At 47.7% G+C, this 23661-nt stretch overlaps 1 protein-coding gene across 1 annotated transcript in view; it reads left to right on the top strand.

Moving 5' to 3' along the window:
* Window positions 1-23661, top strand: part of GREB1 (growth regulating estrogen receptor binding 1) — a 69119-nt gene that overhangs the window by 14095 nt on the left and 31363 nt on the right. Inside the window, exons 5-16 of the mRNA XM_049784551.1 lie at window positions 246-389; window positions 2338-2466; window positions 4360-4473; window positions 4920-5063; window positions 7154-7339; window positions 10725-11075; window positions 14526-14654; window positions 15617-15742; window positions 16534-16731; window positions 17637-17817; window positions 19072-19267; window positions 21954-22090. Of these exons, the coding sequence (XP_049640508.1) occupies window positions 246-389; window positions 2338-2466; window positions 4360-4473; window positions 4920-5063; window positions 7154-7339; window positions 10725-11075; window positions 14526-14654; window positions 15617-15742; window positions 16534-16731; window positions 17637-17817; window positions 19072-19267; window positions 21954-22090 (2035 nt within the window). The remainder of the gene's footprint in view (window positions 1-245; window positions 390-2337; window positions 2467-4359; window positions 4474-4919; window positions 5064-7153; window positions 7340-10724; window positions 11076-14525; window positions 14655-15616; window positions 15743-16533; window positions 16732-17636; window positions 17818-19071; window positions 19268-21953; window positions 22091-23661) is intronic.

The raw sequence follows: 23661 nt of genomic DNA on the forward strand, positions 1-23661 counted from the left end.
CTCAGGTGATGGTTCAGCCCTGCTAGATTGAGTATAAGCGTGTGTATTGCTTGTATTTGCACATGTTGCATGTAACATACATGTACAGTGTCAGTTTCACGTCAATGTTTGGTCCAGCTTTTCCCTCTGCAGTGGACACATCTCTGTATCATGAGTATATGTCACGTTTACCCACAGACCCCAGGCTCACAGACTGTGTGTGACCTTGGGACACTGAGCCTTTTTCCCCCTTGTGCCTTCCCCAGAGTTCAGAAGCCGGCAGGCCTCCAGCAGTGCATGCCCCAGCAACCTCTTCCCACCCCTGGAAAGCCCAGGGCCTCTGACTGCCTTCTCCAGCGAACCCACCGCTGGACTGAACCCCAGCATCTCAATGGGAGCCCAGGCAGCAGGTAAAGAAACTGCAGAGTCCCCAAGGGGTTGCGTCACTTCTCTCCAGACTTAGTGGCATGGTGGCTCTGTCTGAGTGTCCTTCCTGATGACGTGTGTCCTGCACCATCTGGCAGGAGCAGTTTTCAACAGAGCATTATGCTTTCTGAGGTTATTGTGGAGTGCTCCCACACAGGGGACATTTCCAGCAGCTCAGCCAACTTGCCCTGACAGTTCAGTGCTTGCACCTGGGGGATAAGGTGGTGTTTCCCCCTTCTTGCTGGGGGTCTCCAGGGCCACATCCAGTGATATTTTGGGGGTGGAGAGCATGGGACACTAAAACTTAGAATCTGCAGGTGCCAAGATTTACATTTGAATTGAGCTAACTTTTCACCTCCAAAGTGTCCTATATTTTTTGGGGGGGTCCACACCCAGCAATGCTGAGGATTACTCCTGACTCTATGCTCAGAAATCACTCCTGGAAGGCTCGGGGGACCATATGGGATGCCAGGATTCGAACCACTGTCCTTCTGTATGCAAGGCAAAACAACCTGCCTCCATGCTATCTTGCTATCTTTCCGGCCCCCAAAGTGCCCTATTTTTTATGCAGATAGTTGGTTTGCCATGTTAGCTTTGTCCTACTTGGGGTGGGATGATGTGTTGGGAGCCCTCTGCAGCCCTTGGCCCCCAGTTGTAGTGCAGAGTTGGAGCGAGGACAGGCTGGAGCATAGAGTGACAATTATGCCCCACTGAGTCTCCCCGCTACGTGAGCAGCCTGTTCTCGGCCCCTCTTGTGCCCAGTCTTATCTTTACTGCCGGGTGCCTGGGAATCCTGCTTGCAAAGCCTGCATGGCTTTCTGGCTCACATGTTTGGCACTTTGCCCTGGATGCAGGCCTTGTTCACAGGATAGAGCAACTTTCTTCCTGGGCTATCAGGATTCTTGGCTGTCAGCTCTGAGCTGAGCCCTCTGGGGCAATGTGCTTAAACTCTTTCCTGTTTCCTCATCTGTGAAGCTGGAACAAGTCCTCCTGTCTGCTTTGCAGGGTTTGGTATGATCACAATGCTAATCACTAGTAAGTGCTCGCGACCCGCCAGGCCCTGGGCCACACACACTTGACTTCTTTCTAGTAGCTCAGGTCGTCCCGACCTGCCTGAATTGAGGAGAACATGATACAGAGGGCATCGGAGGGCACCAAGTGAGGTCTGCAGCTAGCACTGGGCTCAGTCACTGGCTTCACACCACATTTTTGCCCCCACAAAGTGTCTGTTCTGTTCTCCTCTCTGGAGTGACTTGCAGGCACAGGTCTCCCAGGTAGCCTGCCTGAAGCCACAAAAGACCAGACCCACAGTTACCCAGAAATGTCCTCAGATCCAGAGGTCCCAGTCAGTTCTGTTAGCAGATTGGACCTGGGTGATTGCTCCCTGAAAAAACTTTTCTGACTATATCTGAAACAAACCTGAGGCCTAGAACTTGTCCAAGAAGACAAAATGGTGTGTGTGTGTATGGGGGGCGGGGGCAGTGCTGGAGAGTGCATAAGAAAGTGTGTGTTTATCTGGGCAGAATCACTACACTGTGCGTTGTACTTTCTGGCTCCTCAGAGTCAAGCTTACCTGTAGCTTATAAACATGGAGAAGGTGGCGCTTGCTCAGTGTCCTGAGATCTCATACTCATTCCTTCCTCGTGCATCCTATGTTTATACATGCGTACTACATGTGTTTGTGAGTGCCTGTATGAGTGTATGTATGATTGATTACATGTGTATAAATATGAGCATTGGAAATGCATGTGTGTATATGAGTGCAGTGTGTGACTGTGGGTATGTGTATTTGTGTTGAGTGTGTGGTGCATTATATACACATGTGCATGTATGTAAATGTATACATGTAAATGTGTGTACATGCGAGTGTGTGTAAGCACAGAGGTGCATCTGTTCTCACCTGGGACCTGACTGCCCTTCCTCACTTTCCAGGCCCAGCCTCTGATCACCCCTCACTGATAGCAGCCATGGGCTCAACTGTCTTCAATGGCCGCGATTCCCCAAAGCATCAGCAGCTGCTGAAGAACCATCTGTCGGCCCTGCCACGGCCCTCGGCCTTAGGTAATGTGACCTAGCCTCTGCCCCTTAGGTAGTGTGATCCCATCCTTTGTGCTTTCCGTGCACCGATTCTGCCTTCCCTCAGCTCAGAACTCAGAACCTGCTCCTGGCTTGAAGTGCTAGTATAGCTTGGCATGCGCATGACCCACCCAGGTTCAATTCGCAGCATCCTCTATGGTCTCCTGAGGAGCACTAGCAGGAGTGATTCCTGAACACAAAGCAAGGAGTCACCCCTGAGCATTTCCCTGTGTGATCCAAAACTTGAAAGAAGCTGAAACTGCTGCTTTCTGGACCAGGATGGTTCCAGGCAGTTCCAGTGCTCTTGGGGTCTCAGTGGGGAGTTGCTGCCCCCTGCTGGGGAGGCTGAGAAGTGTGTGGGATCCTGTTTGGGCTGTTTCAAGCTATAAGAGGGATTGGGGGAGTGGTCTTTTGAATAACTATCTCACCCCCAGAGCCAAACCTCCCAGTACACATAGGGTCATATAGGGGTATCTTTCAAAGACCTCATCGGAGGAGCTTAGGGCCAATTAGGACAGGATTAGTTTCCCACAGTGCCCTTGGCTTTGAGACGTGGATTTTTGAGGTGATGGCCTGGCACTGAAGATGGCCCTGTGGGGCCCATGAAGTGTTTGGATGGAGCCTAAAGCTCTACCCTGCAGTGCTCAGGGGCCACTCCTGGCTCTATGTTCAGGAATCGCCCCTGGCAGGCTCGGGGGACCATATGGGATGCTGGGATTCGAACCACCATCCTACTGCATGCAAGGCAAAATGCCCTACCTCCATGCTATCTCTTCGGCCTCTGGAAGAAAGTTTTTTAATGTAAATTTTGTCTTTTGTTTGTTTTGATTTTATCTGGCAGTGCTCAGGGGGTTACTTAATGCTCTGCATTAAGGAATCATTCCTGGTAGTGCTCAGGGTACCATAGGGGATGCTGAGGATAGAACATGATTCAGCTGCTTGCAAGCATTATTACTTGCTGTATTTTCTCTCTAGGCCCAGAACCCGAGAGTTTTGACAAGCCCTGTTAGTTCACTTCAGTGGATCCCAGCCTTGGCTGTGCTTTAGACTCCCTTGATGGTCCTTAGAATTCCTTGACCCCATTCATATGCTGAGGTTCGGGCTTTCCTAAGGAGAGAGAGGAGGGTACACTCAGATTTAGAGACCTTTTGCTGCTTCAAAGATGAGTTTACTGGGCTGCCAGGGTTGAATGTGTTGTTCTGAATGCAGGGGGCACTCTGAGTCACATTGATCCATAAAATACAGTAGCCAGTCTTCTGAGTAATCGATTAAGTTAGTCACAGTTTTACCTCGAGTGGGCAGGATGACTCAGGAGCAGCAGTGGGCACAACGTCTCTTTCCCTGGACCTGTTATTCTGACATCAGCATTTGCGGACTGAGCTGGGATGGACACACGGGTGGGTCCATACTGCCGCCAAGTGGTGAGATACAGCAGTGGTCCAAATACCACTGCATCTCGTGGACAGACTGGTACAATGAGTGTTGGGGTGCAGGCTCTCCTCACAACATGTACTGGAGTGGGTACATGATAAGGAAGTGGGTGATGTGGGTCCTGGTGGCTTCTCAGCATTGTCCTGGTGCTCCATCTAGTGGTTTCTATGTAAGTAGACTTTTTGGTATTTTTAATCTCCTTTCAGTTAAGGTGTTAGGATGCCATTGTAAAGAAGGAGCTAAGGCAGATGCCTTCATGTTTTGGAATAAAACCTTTACTATCATGGCAAGATGCTTCTTTATGTCTTATTCTTCACTTGATGCCCAATTCCAGTGCACATCTGTGATTTTCCTGCTATATCCAATTCAATGTTCTGCAAACTGGAGCAAATGCTCTAGACTCCCATGTCCTAATGGCAGCCTAATTCACATCTGCATGTCATCTAGGTATTTCACCCACCTCTGGACCCCCCAAAAAACGCCACAAAGGGTGGTCTCCAGAATCTCCATCAGCTACAGACGGTGGCTACCGCCAAGGGAGCGGGAACCGAGCTGAGTATGGTAAGTGACAATAGCAATGGGTTAGTGGTGGTGGTGAGTGAGAGAGTATGTTTCTATGTGTGTGTGTCTGTTGTGTACATGGTAATTTGTAGAACACGTCAATAAAGAAGTTCTAGGAGGACCGACATGGTCAGAATAAAATAATCTCTTTCTTATATGTGAGAACTATTTAACTACCCAACCTTGCATTCCCTGATCCCAGAAGAATGGACCAGGGGACATGCCTGCCCATTGCTAAGCTATTGAAGAGAAGGTGGTGGGATTGCTGGGGAATGGTGGACTAAGTATCTATAAAATGCTGTGACCTCAGGGACCTGTGATTCCAAGGATGTGGGTATTCCTTAAAGGAACTGGTAGCTCACGAGTTGGCAGTCCGGGCAAGCCTGAACTTGGTCTAATGAGACAGAGGCCTGGCTTGATGATCTAACACTCTTGCATGTTCCTAGAGAGCACAGGCATGCCCTGCATGCCCCAGGTTGGCCTGGCAGGACCAGCCTCTGTCACTTTCCCAGTGGTGGCCTCCGGAGAACCAGTGTCTGTCCCTGAAAATTTGCTGAAAATCTGCAAGGCGAAACCAGTAATCTTCAAAGGCAAGTAGCACAGCATCACATCTTGGAAGGTTGGAGAGCTGAAGGGAAAGTTCCAAATGGGCTCCTTGGAGACAGCGTCTGGGGCTGAGCACAGTGGAGCACTAAGCAGCAGGTGTGGGAGCCAAAGATCAGCCCCTTCAGCTGCCTAGAGTTGTAGGACCTGCCTCAGTTTCCCACAACTTATCCAAATGGAAACACTTCCCTCCAGGACCTTGTTGCTTCTGTTCTTTCATCCATTGCTACACTTTTCCTCACTGAGCTCCTGCAGTCATGACAATTCAGAACTTGACTCCACAGGTCACAAGATGCCTCAGTCGGCCTCAACTTCCAGGAGCACTTCATTGGGATGCTCTGTTGTCTCCTTGCTGTGCAGCTGCTTATGTATATTTAATATTGAGGCCATGACTCGTGATGCTCTGGAGACTATGTGTGTTGTGCCAGAATTAAGCTTGTGCCTCCTATATCAAAGTGCACGTTTTAGTTCTGTAAGCATCTCTTTGACCTTTCTCAGCTTTTTTCAGTGGGTTGTGGACACACCCAGTGGTGCTCAGGGCTTATTCCAGGGACTATACTCGGGATTCATTCTTGCTGGTGTTCAGGGAACCTGATGTGGTGACAGGGATGCCCAAGATATGGAAGCAAGTGCCTTATCCACTGTACTACCTCACTGGCCCTCCCTATTGGTATTTTTTTTTTTTGGTTTTTTTTGGGCCACACCCGGTGACGCTCAGGGGTTACTCCTGGCTATGCGCTCAGAAGTCGCTCCTGGCTTGGGGGACCATATGGGACGCCGGGGGATCGAACCACGGTCCGTCTCCTAGGCTAGTGCAGGTAAGGCAGGCACCTTACCTCCAGCGCCACCGCCCGGCCCCCCTATTGGTATTTTTAATTGTGAATTTTTTTATCTTGGTTAGGCCAAGAGAACTGAGCTGTACTCACCATGTAGAAACATGTTAAACAAAAGAAAACGTGGTCTCTGTTTTGTGTCAGCCACTAATTATAGGCTCTGTGAAGGTAGCTGTTTGATTCAACCAAAGAAATCTCTTTCCAGGGCCAGGAAGATAGTCCAAATGGCAGAGCATGTGCAAGACCCAATGTGTGGTGGTCCCTGTTTAAAAGAGAGTTGTGGGGGAGATAATACAGTGGGGAAGACACTTAGCTTGAGAGTAGACAACCCCGATTCGATCCCCAGCACCACATCTGGATTCCCAAGCATGCTAGGAGTGATCCCTGAGTGCAGAATGAGGAGTAAGCCTTTGAGCACTGAGAATTGTGGCCCAAATTAGGGAGTGGAGGGGAGAATGGAAGTAAGATGAGGAGGGAGAGTAAGAAAAAGGGAAAAAGTAAAAATAAATTCCTTTTTATTGAGCTGGGGATTCTAAAATGAGAGAATCCAGCCACCATGTTTGCTGACAGACTTCATCAGTTCTGTGTGGAGCATGTGATATCATAGGGATGTGCACAAACATACTGATGCGCTTCTTCTGAAATACTGGCAGACCCTGTGTGCACATACCTAAGTGGTATTGTACTTAAATGGGACAGTAGCTCACTGTTGTAAAGACTAAAAGGGGCACTTTGTAGGGCTGGAGAAGTGGTTCAGCGGTAGCGCTCTTGCCTTGCACACAGTTTAACTCACTCAGGTTGGATCCCTGGCACCACATATGGTCCGTGGCCCCCCCCCCCCAAAAAAAAAAAACAAGTAAAAAAGGGCTCTTCTGGGCATGAGAGATAGTACAGGGATTCCAGCCTTTCCAGGTAGCCAACTTTAATTCTGTCCCTGGCATCACATGGTCCTCCAAGCACTGCAGAGATGTCAGTTTAGGTTTGGCTTCTAAAACAAAACTGGAACAAAAGGAGATTCTGTTGGAGCAGGCAGACTGAATCAGTAGTTTTTAACCCTTTTGTCCCACTGGGCTGAGTTGGCTCTTTATAAACCTGCCGGGTTCGCTTAGCATGGGTAGGCATGCCAGCTTTTCTCAGTTGGGGTCTTTGGACACTCAGCTTTTACTGCCTTGTATTTAGGGGACCTCATGGTGGAGTGCCACACCTGGCCAGTGACAAAGTAACTGCCCTTTCCTCCTCCCCAGGCCATGGAAACTTCCCTTACCTCTGTGGGAACCTCAATGATGTGGTGGTGAGTCCCTTGCTGTACACATGTTACCAGAACTCACAATCCATCTCCCGTGCATATGAGCAGTGTGGCGCCTCTTCTATCCAGCCCATCTCGGAGGAGATGCAGCTCCTTCTCACTGTCTACTACTTGGTGCAGCTGGGTGAGTGTCCACTCCCGGGGTCATAGGATTGTGCCTGGGAATGGAAGTGGAGGAGACAGGGTTACTTTTCCCTGACCCTGACTCCAAATTGAGTCCCACCCAGGAGGTGGGGCTTTAACATTCTAGTTTGGGGACAATATTCCAGTTGTCCAACATACCTTTGGAGTATTGTTGAGTAGGACTATATTTTCAGAAGATGCATTAGCTACCCTAATCAGGGGTAGGTGCACTGAGGTCCCAGTGATGGTGGGCTATGGCTTGAGCTCTGAACAAAAGAGATAAAAGGTAGATTCAAAAGCAAGGTGAGGGCATATTCCCAGGGATTTGGTTTGGGGGCTCAGCAATAGATGAGAGTTGCTAAAAACTTCAAGCTGAGTTGTTCTCAGTCCCTTATGACAACTTGATTTCTAAGTGTGGGGTTGTTTGCATGTAGTGACATACATTTGGGAAACATTAGCTCAGTGATGCTATGTCCTAAAGACGTGAGACTGAAGAAGGAATTGTGGATGGGACATGCGGACAATCAGGGATGCAGTGGGGCTGAAGAGATAGGACGGGATGAAAGCATGTGCCTTGCATGTAGGGACCCTAATTTCAGCACCACATGATCCCTTGAGCATAGCTGTGCAGCCTAGAGACCTCTGAGAACCACTGGCGTCACCTGGGTAGACCATGATACCAGAGGGCTCAAGCAGGACCACATCTGAACAAAAGAGCCTGAGATGTGGAAGAGGAGCCAATTGGAGCAGTTGAGGATGTGGGTCAGAGCTGGTAGAGCTGCTCTTGGTATGGGAAGTCCTGAACATGTGCCTCCAGCTTCCCTGGAATCCATATCTGCTCATGACCAAGTCTAGCTTTATCACAGACCCCTTCTCCTCTCACTATCCTACCCTTCTTTCCCAGGCCACCACACAAGCCCCGATTTTTGGGGTGTTTATACACTTGGTGATACAAGAGATTACTCCTGGCTCTGCACTCAGGAATTATTCTCAGAAGTGCTCAGGGGACCATGTGGGATTCTGGGGATCAAACCCAGGTCAGCCACATGCAAGGCAAACACCCTCCAGTTGTACTATTGCTTCAGTCACAGGCCCCTATTTTCTTTGTTAAAATTGTGAATCCAGCCATTTCACTTCTACTCAGGCTTCCAAGATTCCTCTGATCCCCACCATGCTCCTGGGCCCCAGGGATCTTCTGCTCCCTTCTGCACATCCGTGAACCCTGAAATCACTGTTCCTTCCTAATTGATTGCTCCAGTATACTTACAAGACATAGTCCCTTATGTCCACTGAGCTTCTGTGTCCATGTCATCTCTTCAGAGAAGCTAGACCATGACTGCACTGTCCTGACCAGGCTCCTGTGCTCTTTGACTCTGGAACAGAAAGTTTTTTTTTTTTTTTTAATTTTTGGGCCACACCCTGCGGTACTCAGGGGTTACTCCTGACTATCTGCTCAGAAATAGCTCCTGGGAGGCACTGGGGACCATATGGGATACTGGGATTTGAACCAGCCACCTTTGGTCCTGGATCGGCTGCTTGCAAGGCAAATGCCACTGTGCTATCTCTCCGGGCCCATGGAACAGAAAAAGTTAATAGTTTTCTTTGGAGTCTTCTGCTCCCCCAAGTGACATCGTGCACCAAGTCCTTCAAGTGCATCCCTCAGTCTGGACATCAGCCAGATCAAGCAGACTGGCTATCTTTGCTCCCATCTGGCAACATGTATTCAGGGATTGGGTGCACAGTGGACATTGGTGGAGCAGAGAAAACTGTGCTGCAGAGGCCAGTGAGACAGTGTTTCGGGAGAGGAACATGGTTAGGCCCCAGAGGCTGAAGCTTAGATAAAAATGGACCAAGTAACTTTGGGTGTCAAAAAGCCATTGGTTGAAGTTGGAGAGATAGCACAGTGGTAGGGGCATTTGCCTTGCATGCAGCCAACCCAGGACAAACAGTGTTTAGAATCTTAGCATCCCATATGATCCCCCAAGCTTCCAGGAGCGATTTCTGAGTGCAGAGCCAGGAGTAATCCCTGAGTACCACTAGATGTGACCCAAAAACTAAAAAAAAAAAAGTCATTGGTGACTTTGATAAGGGTGAATGTGGATCTGAAGACAAACCCACATTGGAATGGTCAGGAGATTGAAGGACAGAGAGGCTGAGGCTGAGCACTGGGCTGCAGAGAAAGTCTGTGAAGTTGAGAGATAGAAGTGGTCCTCTCCATCAAATTTGAGGACTGGAAATGCCAGTGTCTCTCTGGGACAGCACCTACTTTCAGGGAAGGCAGTTTAGGACTGCAGCTGGAGCTGGAAGAACAGGATGGGACACAGCTAGGGGCCGATGCCTGGTGCTGTTTCCTCTGCTCACCCAAATATGACGTGGGGGACTGGGGGGTGTGGGAGCCTGGAACTTCCCAGAAAGAGACCCTCATGATCACCAGTTGTCAGACAAGCATGAACAGCACACAGTGCCCACTGGTCCCTGAACAAAAGGCAACAGCCACACAGAGGAAACCCGAGGGTAGAGGTTGATGAGCTGGGACTGCTGTGGAAGGGCGACCAGTTCACTCAGGTGGAGACTGATCTGGAACTGTCTAGGAGCTGCCTCTGTTAGCCCCTTTGGGGAATTTAGACTCAGAAAATTATATTGAAAAAATATTTTGAAAGGGGCTCATCTGAAAGCAAAAAAAAAGGGCTCTGCTAAGCAAATGAGTGTCTTCAGCTGATGGCGCTTGTTTCCATTGGCAGTGCTACTTCTGAAGCTCATAAATGGCATGAAACAGCTGGTGCTTTGGCAGGGAAAGGAGACAGGTTCCACCATGGCTGCAGCTGCTTAAAACCTGCCCATAGGGCTGGAGATATAGGACAGTGGGGAAGGCACTTGCCTTGGAAGTGGTTGACTTGAGTTTGATCCCCCACACCCCATAGGATGGTGCCTCAAGCCCTGCCCAGGTGAGCCCCGAGCACAGTTAGGTTTGGTCCCCAAACAAAACCAAAACCTGCACATGAAACAAAGGCTGGTAAAGACACAGAAACTGCTTCTGCGAGGACAGAACTGTAAAACTGGCTGCTCGTGAACCTTCCTGTTCCGAGCTGTCTGGACACAGTTTAACCCGAAACATTTCAGTGTGGCTCTGTTCAGTGGCCTTTATGTGATGCAGATCGGCAGGCCCTAGTGATAGCACAACGGGCAGGGGGTTTGCTTTGCACATGGCTGTCCCTGAGTTTGATCCCCAGCATCCCATGTGGTCCTCTGAGCCTGCCAGGAAACTGGACTCTATCCCTGAGCATAGAATCAGGAGTAACCCCTGAGCACTGGCAGGTGTGCCCTCACCCCAAAAAGCGACATCAGTCCTCACCTCTCCATCCCAATTCGGACCCTGTCATTGCCAGCGGCTGACCAGGTGCCGCTGATGGAGGACCTGGAGCAGATCTTCCTGCGCTCGTGGCGCGAGTCGCACCTGACCGAGATCCGGCAGTACCAGCAGGCGCCCCCGCAGCCCTTCCCGCCCACTCCCAGCGCTGTGACACCTGTCACCTCCGCGCAGCTGCCCTGGCTGGCCGGCCTGGCTGCCAGCTCCTGCAATGACAGCGTGTACATCATCGAGTGCACCTACTCCCTGTCTGAGGGCCTCTCGGAGATGTTCCGGCTGCTGGTCGAGGGCAAGCTGGCCAAGACCAACTACGTGGTGATCATCTGCGCCTGCCGCAACGCTGCCATCGACTCCTGCATCGCCGTCACCGGTGAGGCCAGGTGCCCTGCAGACTCCTGCAGCCCAGTTTGGCAGTTCGGGGGTGGGGTTGGGGTTCTCTGCTCAGGACAGGACACCCTTCCCTTACAGGCTCACACACAACACACACACACACACACACACACACACACACACACACACACACACACACACACACACACGCGCGCGCGCATGCGCAGATACAGGCAACACACCTTATGTCCACACACAACACATTCCAGCTGTGGAGGAAGCTGACCTGGGGTAATCTCCCAGCTCAAGTGTCATTCATTGACATAACATTGACATAACAGCCTGTTGGGAGAGAGGATTGTGAGGCCCCAAGGTTGGACTCCAGAGAGACTGACCATAGAAAGAAGGAAGAGAATCACTCTGGAGAAGTCAGAGTGCTTCAAAATAGAGGCATGTAGGGGTCGGAGTAGTAACACAATAGGTAGGGCGCTTACCTGAACGGAGCCAATCGGGTTTGGTCCCCAGAGCTTGCCAGGAGTGATTCCTGAGTGCATGGCCTGGAGTAATACCTGAATACTGACGGGGGGGTGGGTGGGTGGTGGGTGGTGGTGGTGGTCCCAAAACAAAAAGAAACAAAAAATATAGGCATTAAAAAGAATCATCAGAGAAGATGTGGAATTAGGTTTTATTTTGTCAGGAGTTGGGAAAAGGACAGTTTTGGGTGCTGGGATGGTCCAGCAGAGTTGAATTGAGGGGCTGGACTTCAGTTCCCATATGGGATTCTGAATTGATGGGAAGGGGAAGAGGTGGGTAAAGTCATTTTCTCCATCTGTGTCCAGCAGCTTGGGGACAAAGATAGAGATAAAGTGTGTATGTGTGTGTGTGTGTGCGGGTGGGTGGCCAGTGAATGTAGGGCAAGGCTTCTGATGAACTCATTGTCTCATCTGGAGTGGGGAGAGGAGGAGTGTGGGAACAGGAAAAGGGGGGAATGACCAGGGTGACCCTGGGGATTCTTCAGAGGTGGCTAGTGAATGGGTGTCTGAAGTGGGGTTCTTACAAGGGTGTAGTTATTAGAACAACAGAATCAGGGCATAATTATTAGTGGAGGACTGAATGTAGCTGACAGCTCCCTGAAGGGGCCAGGGACATTAGGTGACTCAAGCTCTTTGCATATATTCTCTTGTTGCTCTGCACAATGAGTCCATCCTGTCCTAAAAGACAATGCCTCTTTCTGAGTTTTTTTTTTTTGTTTTGTTTTTGGTTTTTGGTTTTTGGGCCCACCCGGCGGTGCCCAGGGGTTACTCCTGGCTGTCTGCTCAGAAATAGCTCCTGGCAGGCACGGGGGACCATATGGGACACCGGGATTCGAACCAACCACCTTAGGTCTTGGATCGGCTGTCTGCAAGGCAAACACCGCTGTGCTATCTCTCCGGGCCCCTCTTTCTGAGTTTTATCTTGTCATAAAGAACATCAGGGGCACTGGGGAGACACACAGGAGAAAGGCACTCAACCTTGCACTTGTCTGGCCCAGTTTTATCCCTGACACCACGTAGGATACTCAAATCTGCTAAGAGTGGGCCCTGAGCACAGTCAGAAACCAGCCTGAGAACTGCTGGATGTGGCCTCAAATTTCACTTTCCACCTTAGTAGAAAATAATACAAGAGAACATTTCAACCTAGCAATTTCTTGATTAAAGAGCTATGATTATAAAGTATGTTTGCAAGCAAGGAAACAATTAGTCCAACACCTCCACACAGTGAGGGCTGCAGGTAAACCCCTGAGTCTACACTCCAGCCAATGGCAGAATTTGTAATCAACCCCACACACAGATGATCAAGTTGAGTGGGGAAGTCTGGCAGTGAGTATGGCATGGCTTTGTTTCGCAGATAATGAAGAGGTGTGAAGACAGACTTCTCTACCTTGAGCTATTATATTAGTCTAGAGTTTTAAGTGTTAAAAGAAAGTTATAAATGTCATTCTTCATATTTTCTCCTTCACTCAGGACTGTTGGTAGGATGAATTGTATATTCAGATCATCTTTGTTCAGTCATCATAATCAGATTTGGGGCGTGGTTAAAAATATTTGACACCTAGGAAAGGTGTGAAGTCCTGGATTTAATTCTCATTACCAGGCACACACACAAAAGCAGCATGGATTTCATATATTTTACATATGAGATGTTATTGTTTACTTATCTAAAAATAAGTAAATTAGCTTACACTGTTGTAAACTAATGCTATGTCAATAAAATGAAGAGAAATTAATAGCAAAATACACATTATTTTTCTGTAATGTTTGATTATTCCCATTGAACTATTGCTCTGGCACAATGTCTGATTATCTCTTAGCCTTCTGATCTTAAATTCATTTTCTTCATTTTTAGTGTTTTGTATGGAGGTAACATTGGCTTATAAGACTGAAAATATTTATATCTTAGGGTTGCAGATTTCCCATGCCACACTCACTGCTAGAAGGTCAGACTTCCCCACTCATCTTGCTTGGTCCATTGGTCTTTCTGTCTGTGGGGTTGGTTACAAATTCTGCCATTGGCTGGACTGTGGATTCAGTGGTTCACCTGCAGCCCTCTCTGTGGGGAGGCATTGGGCTAATTGTTTCCTTGCTTGCAAACATCTTTTGCTCAGTCCTTATCCTGAGCAGTTGTGAATTGCCCATTGTCAGAGTGGATTCTAGCTGAGGAGTTCTGGGCAGGAATGAATAGATTACTCATCCTGTAGTCTCAGCCACTATCCAGGACTTGGCCTAAATCTCTCCTTCGGATTTCTTCCTGGAGTGGGCTATCTACCACCAGGGGGCGCCAGAGCACCCAGTGTTGGGGCTGGGTGTGTTTGGCGCTCTAGCTGACTCAGGTAGGCGGTGGGTCCAATAGAAAGATACTGTTTAGGATTCTGGAGAGATAGCATGGAGGTAGGGCATTTGCCTTGCATGCATAAGGACAGTGGTTTGAATCCCAGCATCCCGTATGGTCCCCCAAGCCTGCCAGGAGCGATTTCTGAGCAGAGAGCCAGGAGTAACCCCTGAGCGCTGCTGGGTGTGACCCCAAGACGAAACAGAACAATAATAATAACAACACCAAAAAGATGCTGTTTTTTCTGGTAAAGAAGATAGATTTCCTGGGTGACACTGAGTTGAATAATTTGGGAGACTACTCTAAAGGATTGTGGCCTTCCCCTCTTCATATTTTTGTTTGTTTGTTTTTTTCTCTCCCCAGGTCTGTGTTTAGTTACTTATTGTTTGCTCTATTCAGGAGACCATATGCTGTGTTAGAGATTAAACTGGACCAACAGCAGAGAAAGCACCTTACCCTTTGTGATCTTTCTCCTTCCTCTCTTTGGTCCTAACTAGTCATCTGGCACTGGAAAGGACACTCGTCTTTGTCCAGGCCAATTGCAGTGCTCTGGGGAGAGGTGGGGACATAGCCTTCTAATTTTGAATCAGAGGTCTAGCAGCAGGGTTTGCTTGTTTTCCAGGAAAATACCAAGCCCGGATTCTTTCTGAAAGCCTTCTCAGCCCCGCGGAGTACCAGAAAGAAGTCAGTTACGAGCTGGTCACCGGCAAAGTAGACTCCCTGGGTGCCTTTTTCAGCACACTCTGTCCAGGTAGGCATGGCATGGGGCAGGTGCACATTCACAATGTGTTCTTTGGATGGAAAGAGACCCAAAGTAGAGGCTCTCTTCTCCTGTAGCAGTGCTTCTGAATTATTTTCTGTCATGCCCCCCTAGGAAGAAGAAAACAGTTTTTGCCCCACACAACTGTAAATAGTATCTTTATTACAGAAAACTTTAACCTGCAAAACAAAAATATATAAAATAATTTGAGCTGATTTTTTAATCAGAGGTGATGTCTGGATTAATGGCTACAATGAGCACGTTTTGCAATGCATAGCTTTTCGAAGCGGGGTGTGAAGCAGGACACAGCTACTCTCAGCTCCAGAGACACACAGAGGCATAAACACGGAGCTTAGCTTGTTATGACAGTGTTTGCCGAGGTCAAGCGTGCCCCCCCTTTATGGAGCCTCATGCCCCTCCTGAGGGGCACACCTCCTGATTTGAGAAGCACTGCCCTATAGCTTTCTTGATTTAGGCATACAGGGATCCCTTGACACTGTGCAGCAGAATTTCTATTTGCAAAACTCTAGATGACTAATCTTGCTCAGACTTAGATTTCCCCAGTGAGGGCTCTGTGGTTTCTGCCTTGGGGTACTTGCTCCTCTCCTCTTTGACACCATTCATGGCTGACTGGCAGAATGTTTTCCACCAGAGCTGTGTGGTGCCTGAAGACTTCGATACTCCAGTACCTTAAGTCTGCAGGATGAGCTGGATCCTTTCTTCCCTGTCCCCTCTTTCTGTTTGACCTTCTCTTCAGCACCTACTGCATTGCTCTCCAGTTTTCTCTGATGATTCACCTTCCTTACTCAGCAGTGGAATATAGAGAGAGGCTCCTTACACCTCCTGTATTCTGCACCATCACCCAGTGCCCAATTCTGATTCCTAGGAGAGGAGAGGAGATTGTACCTAAGGTCAGTCCCATACAAAACTCATCTGTTTTCTCTCTTGGACAGAGGGTGACATTGACAACTTACTGGACAAATTTCAGCAGGAAAATCAAGGCCATATTTCTTCCTCACTTACCTCTTGTGTCACCAAGCCAGCAACTGTGGATGCCAGTGGGGCCCCAACCTGCACAAGTGAGTGAGGATGGGGTGGGGTAGGCTCTTGTGAGAGTTACCAATTGGGTTGGGGTCTGGGGTTAAGTATGTCCAGGGGCCTCCAGAAGCCATGGGCAGGCCTTTCCCTGTCAGCTGGTAGCTAAGAAATATCTCTCCTTCTCTGTCTAGTTTTTTTTTTTTTTTTTTTAAGTTTTGGAGTCATACTTGGTGGTGCTGAGGGGTCCTTCTGGCTCTGCACTCAGGAATCAATCGCTCCTGGCACTGCTCAGGGGACCATATGGGATCCATATGGTTGGTACCTCAGTACCACTGTACTTTTGTTCCAACTCCAGGAAGTTCTTATTTTAATGTTAGTCTGTCTAGTAATCACCTGTCTTTATTTTGGAATGTGCATTTTCCTACTTTCCCTGTGAGGTTCTATACTCTGGATGCATGGCCAGCTTGTCAGTGCACTATTGAAATGCTTCAATCCTGTTAAGGTCCTGATGGCCTATATGACTTTCTCTTCTAGAGAACTTGCAGCCTCTCCCCACTCTAGTCTCAGAATCCCCAGAGGCTGCCCTTGTCCCCTCCAGTACAATGGGTTGTTCCTCTCTAGTGTCCAGGGTGTGGGAGACACAGATCAGTTAAGAGAATTGTGTGCAGTGACCAGCCTGACCCAGTGCCCGGAGCAGGCACTGGAGAAACTGGCGCCTGGTCCCCTGGTCCTGAGAGCCCTCCTCGGGAGGCCCGGGTTGGGTCCCCTGGCAGAGGCCCAGGGCAGAGGCACTGCTTTGGTGCCCTTCATCTTCCCGGGGCTCTGGTTCCAGGTTACGGTCTGGAGCCGCACTGCCTGCGGCCCTTCCAGCTGGCCGTGGCTCAGAAGCTCCTCTCCCACGTGTGTTCCATTGCGGATTCTAGTACCCAGAATCTGGACTTAGGATCCTTCGAGAAGGTGGACTTCCTGATTTGTATTCCACCCTCAGAAGTAACCTACCAGCAGACCCTGTTTCACGTCTGGCATTCAGGTACGAGGCCTGCCTGGGGCAGGGCCCCATGTCGGCTCTGATTACTTTAGAAGCAAAGAGGACCCCCAAACCAGAGAGGGCTGTAGATCATGAAACTAGAGCTGGGAATGGGTGTGAGTGGATGGATGGCAAGTGACTTGGCCCAGGATTTAGAATCAGATAAAGAGAGGTAGCACAGTGGATAGGATGCTTGCCTTGCACATGGCTGATCCAGGTTTGATTCCTGGCTCTCATATGTCACTTGAACACTACCAGGAGTGATTCAAACAGAACCAAAGCAAAAAGATACAACTGGGACATGAATATTTGCTTTGTGGTAGGTGAAGAGCTGGGCTATACCCAGCAGCCCTCAAGGGCTCTTCCTGGCTTAGTGCTCAGGGCATATGTGAATGATGCTGAGGAATTAAATTGGTGTTGATAGAATACAGGGCAAGCTCCTTAACCCCTGTGCTATCTCTCCTATCCTTGAATTTTCACTTTGTTTTATGCAAGTCACTAACTGTACTTTGTGCATTATTTTTGCTGTGCTGGGGTTTGAATCTAGGTTTCATGCAATCCTACCTTGAGATTCACTATTGAGTCACATCCTTAACCCTCTTTCTGCTTCCCAAGTGGATTCTGTGGGAAATATAGAGTCAGTATCTTAACTCGAAAGACCCACTCCAGGGCCTATGGCATTGTGGGAGATGGTTTTACAGGTGGTGGGAACATTGTGGAACCAGCTGCTCTGTGAAGCCCCCACAGGGCCCATTGAATGGTGTGTATTATGTGCAGGAATGTGCATTCCCAACACCTTCTGTATCATGAGTCCCATTGTCTAAGCACAGCACCAACTGTTGGGAAGAAAGAAAGAAGTTGCATCCATGGTTAGGGAGACTGATGTGCTTGTTTGTCCTGTGTTGCAGGGGTTTTGCTGGAGCTTGGCCTGGAAAAGGAGCACATGACCAAGCAGAGGGTCGAACAGTATGTTTTGAAATTAGACGCAGAGGCGCAGACAAAATTCAAGTCCTTTCTGCAAAACTCCTTTCAAAATCCGCACACGCTCTTTGTCCTAATCCACGACCATGCCCACTGGGATCTTGTGAGGTTAGAGGGGCTCAAGTGCAGGGCTGGGACTTATCTTTCTTTGAATTTATGAATGTGGCTGAGAATAGAATAATGGGTCCAAGTCTTGAAAGGATGAATGTTGGGGTGAGAGGTGGTGGGCTTGGCTGCTGCAGGTAGAGACCATGGATCACCTTGGGGAACTTAGACCTGGGCACAGTCAGTGGGATCTTTGGGGACAACTGTGGAAGTTTGCCTTTGTGGACAGACACTCAGGGCACAGAAGGAAAGCTCTGGTCTCACATGTGTAGGACCATGAGGTGTTAGGAATCAAGGTGGCCTAGAACAGTGGTGGTCAATCTTTTTTTCAACTGAGCCAAATCTCACCAAAACCATGATTGAAATTTATTTTGAGAGCCACACAAGGCGAGCACTGACAGGCTAGGAGCAGAGTCCTGACTCCTGGAGCGGCCACCTGGCACACAGAAGAGCCACATTAAAAAGTGTAAAGAGCCACATGTGGCTCGCGAGCCATGGCTTGCTGACCACTGGCCTAGAACAAAGTACCTGAGAAGCAATTCTATAGCATATATTATCTTATCTGAAACCAGGATACTGGCCTGGGCCTTATGTATTTGGTCATAGACTGATCTGGGTGAGGAAGGAAGACCAGGGGTCTAATCTGGGAAGAAGAAAGAGCTTTGCTTGAACATAGTTCATGGGAGCTTGGGGCTGGCCAGAGCCGTAAACTCACCTTGATGGATGAAGGGGAATTTTAACATCCTAAATTATGTTAACAACTGTCCCGTGAATATTTATTATTGGGGCTTTGGGTACTCAGAACAGCCAAATGCAGGGTTTGTTTGCTAGACCAGAAGCCATGTCCTTAGTATCTCCCACTTCCACTGGAATGCTTTCAGACTTAGTGTAGAAGTTATCAATTTATCTCTTCTTTGGATCATTTCAAAGTCAGTAGGACTTTGGAGAAAAGCCAAGTAAGGAGGCAAATAGCACATAGGGCTAAAAGGCAAAAAGGCCAGTCTTTGAATCCCCTGGAGAATCAGGGTTCTAGAGGTACATACTGGATGAGGAGTCTTAAAAGCAATTTTCTAGAATTCCTGTCCCCCAGTTCATAATGACATGTGGATACTGAGGGGAGACCCCCTTATGGGTCAGTTGGGTGTGAGGCCATAAGCTTCTGTTGTTGACCAAGGTACAGCTTTAGCCTTAAGAGTATCCCACTGCCAGGGCAGTTTGGACTTACAGAAACTCACTACTTCTTCTTTCCCCCCTCAGCAGCACAGTCCATAACCTCTACTCCCAAAGTGACCCATCGGTGGGATTGGTGGACAGGCTGCTCAACTGCAGGGAGGTGAAGGAAGCCCCCAACATCGTCACCCTTCACGTCACCTCTTTTCCCTATGCGCTGCAGACACAGCACACCCTCATCAGTCCCTACAACGAGATCCACTGGCCTGCCCCCTACAGTAATGTGAGTGCAGAGGGTCTGATTTGGCTCTGTGAAAAATTTGACTCACTAGAGCAATTGAGGGCTAACAGGGTTCCAGAAGATTCCACTCATTGACGCCACCCAGGGTGATATTTTTGTTTGTTTTTTTTTGTTTGGGGGCCACACCTGGAGGTGCTTACGGGTTACATCTGACTCTGCACCCAGGACTTATTCCAGACCATGCCCAAGGGAACCATCTGGGATACTGGGGATTGAGCCCAAGTTGGACAAGTTGCAGGACAAGCATCCAACTCATTATATTGTTGCTTTGACTCCTAGGGTTGTATTTGAACTCTTTTTTATCTTTTACCACTTGTAGCAGTGCTCAGGAGTCACTTCCAGCAGTACTTTGGGGACCAGGCAGTGCTGGGAAATCAAACTCATATGTCCTTCCTGCAAAGAACATACTCCATCCCATTTTGTTCTCCAGTCCTCCTCTTTGACCTTAAAAGCCCTCATTGCTTCTCTTCTCCATCTTGGAACAGTGTTTCATCTAGAACTTCTGTGTTGCCCAAGTCTTCATCCTTTTTTTCGGCGGGGGGGGGGGGCGGGGTGGTGGGCACACACAGTGATGCTCAGGGGTTACTCTCAGCTATGAGCTCAGAAATCGCTCCTGGCCAGGGTTTGATTCCATGATGGTATGCTTCAAGGATGGAGAAACCCTGAATCTCTTAGGCCACAGGAATTCCCTTTCTTCCCCAATGCTTACTGTGCCTATGCAAAAAAAAAAAAAAAAAAAAAAGTGGGGGGGGGGGGAACGCCAAACCCTACCACTCCAGCATCCATACTTTTTCTTGTTTTGTTTTGATTTGTTAGTTTTTGACTTTATTTCCCTTCTCTTTTTTTTTCCACTTTTCTCTTTCTTTTTCATGCTTGTGGTTATTATTTAGAGATTTATTTTTATTTTTATTTGCTGGGTCCATTTTTTTCTTTTTTCTTCCAATTTTTTTCTCTCTTCTTTCTTTTTTTTGGTAGTTGTTACTAATTTTTTTTCTCTCTTTTTTCTTATCCTTTTTTCTCCAATGACGGTGGAATGGATGCTCAATCTACAACAAGCTGTAAAGTGGAGACCAGTTGCACTAGCCTTCTGGGGGGTAAAGGAGGGAGATATGGGATGCATACTGGGAACAGGGGCGGAGGGAGGACAGCACTGGTGGTGGGAATGCCCCTCATTCATTGTCACTATGTACCATAAATGATGCAGTGAAAGATTTGTAATGCACTTTGGTCACAATAAAATTTAAAAAAAAAAAAAAGAAATTGCTCCTGGCTTTGGGAAACCATATGGGATGCCAGGGGATTGAATGGCAGTCCATCCTGGGTCAGCTGTTCGCAAGGTAAACACCCTACCGCTGCACTATCTCTTCATCTTTAAACAACTCGTTATAGAATTTTCTGCTACTAACCGAACTCATAGTACCTAGTCTGGTGGCTTTAATTTTAGGATGTCACCTGCCATTATTTTATCAAAATAGAAGATCAGATTGGCAAATTCTGAATCATTAGATTCTAGCCTTCACAGTAATGATTGCACTTCAAATTATGGGCTGCTTTGGAGAGTCTCAGATTTATCTGAGGGAATTTTATTTTGGTTTTGCTTTTGGGGCCATACCCAGTACTGCTCACAGCTTACTCCTAGTGAGTCCCTACTCAAGGAACTATATGTTGGTGCCAGTTTTGGAACCAAAGTCAACTGTGTGCCTGGCAAACTCCTCACCTGCTATCTCATTATCTCCTCTGGGAGAACTTTTAAAGACAAATATGCCTGGTTCCTATTTATTCAGAGTCAGTAATTGCCATGGCAATCACACACCAGAGCCTGCCCAATAACTCATCCAGGAGGTAGTTGATAGGACAATTTGACTTACAAATGGGGAAAATGGGTAGAGTCTGGGAGGCAGCTGATTAAGGCCATGTAGCTAGAAAGTAGAAGAACTGAAACAGGACTCAGCCTGGCTGGCTCTAAGATATTCTTGCTATTTGAGATAAAGTGTGGGTTTCTGTATTTTAGTAGCTGCCCTAATTTTGGCTTTTCTCTGAAATTTAAGAAACTGACATGGGGCTGGAGACAGTACAGCTGGTACAGTGCTTGCATTGCATACCACCTACTCAGGTTTGATCCCTGGCATCCTATATCAGGATTAATTCCTGAGTATCCCCTGAGCACTACTGAGTGTGGCAAAAACAAACAAAAAAATCAATTAAAAAAATAAAACAAAATAGCAACAACAACATAAAAACAAACTTATCTGGTTCTAAAAGATTATAAAATTCCATAAAGGTAATGTGGGTAAAATTGATAAGATAAATGCTTTCTCTGCTGTTGACATACATAGCAATTAAATACAAGATGAATATTCTTGTTCCTAAAGCCAGTTTACGTTGTTGGAAAGATGAAGAAAGTTGTGGGTTGGGTTGAAAGAGGCCAAGGCTACATGGGAGGCAGACAGTGGGGTAAAATGAATGGACCAAACATGGATGATGGACGTGCACCTTTCATGGAGGGCTTTGTCCTGGGCCCACTGAGACAGGAAATTCTTCCATTGACCTATAGAAACTGCAGAGGCAGCACAATCTAGATAGTGCTGCCCATCCAGGTCCTCAGTGCACCCATCTGTGTGCCTATAGGATCAGTGTTGGGGTTGACAGATGCTCTTCTCTGTTTTAGGGAGTGGACTTATATCCTGAGAACAAGAAGTACTTCGGGCTGTCTGAGTTCATCGACTCCACCCTCTCAGGGCACAGCCTCCCCCTGCTGCGATATGACAGCTCTTTTGAGGCCATGGTCACAGCGCTGGGAAAGAGGTGCGCATGTCCTTTCAGAGCACTCGAAATGTCTGTCCCCAGTGCCAGCTGGGGAGTATACAGACAGACAATTCCAAAAGGAAGTCACTATTCCTGAGTGACTTTATTCAAGGGACCCTGATGGGGCTGAATAGTCTGGGAATTAAAGTGCTGGCCTTGCATGTAGCTCACCCCAGTTTTATCTCTAATACTCCATTATCCCCCAAGCAGTGCCAAGAGTGATCCCTGAACACAGAACCAGGAGTAACTCCTATGCACTGCTAGGAATGGCCCAAATCCTACTCACCTTCCTAAAAAGGGACTCTGATGTGTATACATCTTGCAATGTGGGCAGTGATTTCTCAGTTGTGCTTTTGGCCAAGAAAACTTACATGAGTATGGGCAGGAATCAACTAGAATATGGGGTTGTATATTTGAGACTCAAGAGGGCAGGAAAATGGGAAGAAAGACACCAAATGATCAAGGATCCCCATGATCCTGTCTTCATTTTCATATTTGTTTCCTCTGCATCTGTGTGTTGTGCAGTTGCCCAAACCAGACTCTATTGTCTTCATTTCTCCTACTGCCACTCCAAACCAGTTGCAATTATTATTTCCAGTTTGGAAATACTCTTGGCCATTGAGCAATGCAGTGGCTAGGAATGCTGACCTCCCCCAACCCCTGAATGGTCAGCAATGCATATATAACTTCTGATATCCCAAATGGCTACTGACCAACAGCCTTGCTGGTAATATAAACAGTTAACTAGCATAAATTTAGTATGTTTATATACATATATAGTATAGATTGTATTTTTATAGAAAGGCAAATGAGAGAAAAGAAAATGCTTAGAAAATCATACAGAAGGAATAGCACATTTATATTACATGTGTTCTATCAATTCCATAAGTTTACATTTGCTGTTTGAAAGTTCATGTGCATCACATACAATTTATACCCATGTAAATATATGTTTATTTCATTAGGTTGTATAACCACACATAGTGGGGTCATCTGCGTGCAAGGCAAGTACCATAGCACTCTCTGCCACTTGCCCTCTGCTTTCAGGAGTGTGAAGGAATACCCACTAGTGCTCAGGGATCACTCTTATACTAGCTCCCTGTCCTTTGCCCAAATTTTGTGAGTCCAGAGCTGGATATATCACCACATTAATTTCTCTTAGAGCAATGCAACAGTAATGAAACTAAATATAATTGAGGCCAAGAGACTGAATTCAAACTCAGAGAATATCCAGATCAGGAATCTCAGGCTTTGTTCATGAGACTGAGTTATCAGGTTGTCTCCATGACAAAATGGGGACCTCTTCCACAATCACCCATAGCCCAGAGTAATCCTGGAAAACCCATTTCACTGTGGATCACTGTGTGTGTTTTTCTTGACAGGAATGAACAGATGTCTAGGTCAGAGGTATACTCCTGAGTTTAGGTGTACTGAAACCACAGAGGCTTTGGGGAGTCAAGGTACATATGAGGACAAGAACTTCCCATGCTACCCACTCCTAGACTGCCACCTCACCTGCCAAGATGACTTCTCCATTGTTACCTATGCTTCACTCTCATTGTCAACTACAC

This window comes from Suncus etruscus, chromosome 12, assembly GCF_024139225.1.
Source record: "Suncus etruscus isolate mSunEtr1 chromosome 12, mSunEtr1.pri.cur, whole genome shotgun sequence".
In the NCBI taxonomy this organism is placed as follows: Eukaryota; Metazoa; Chordata; class Mammalia; order Eulipotyphla; family Soricidae; genus Suncus; species Suncus etruscus.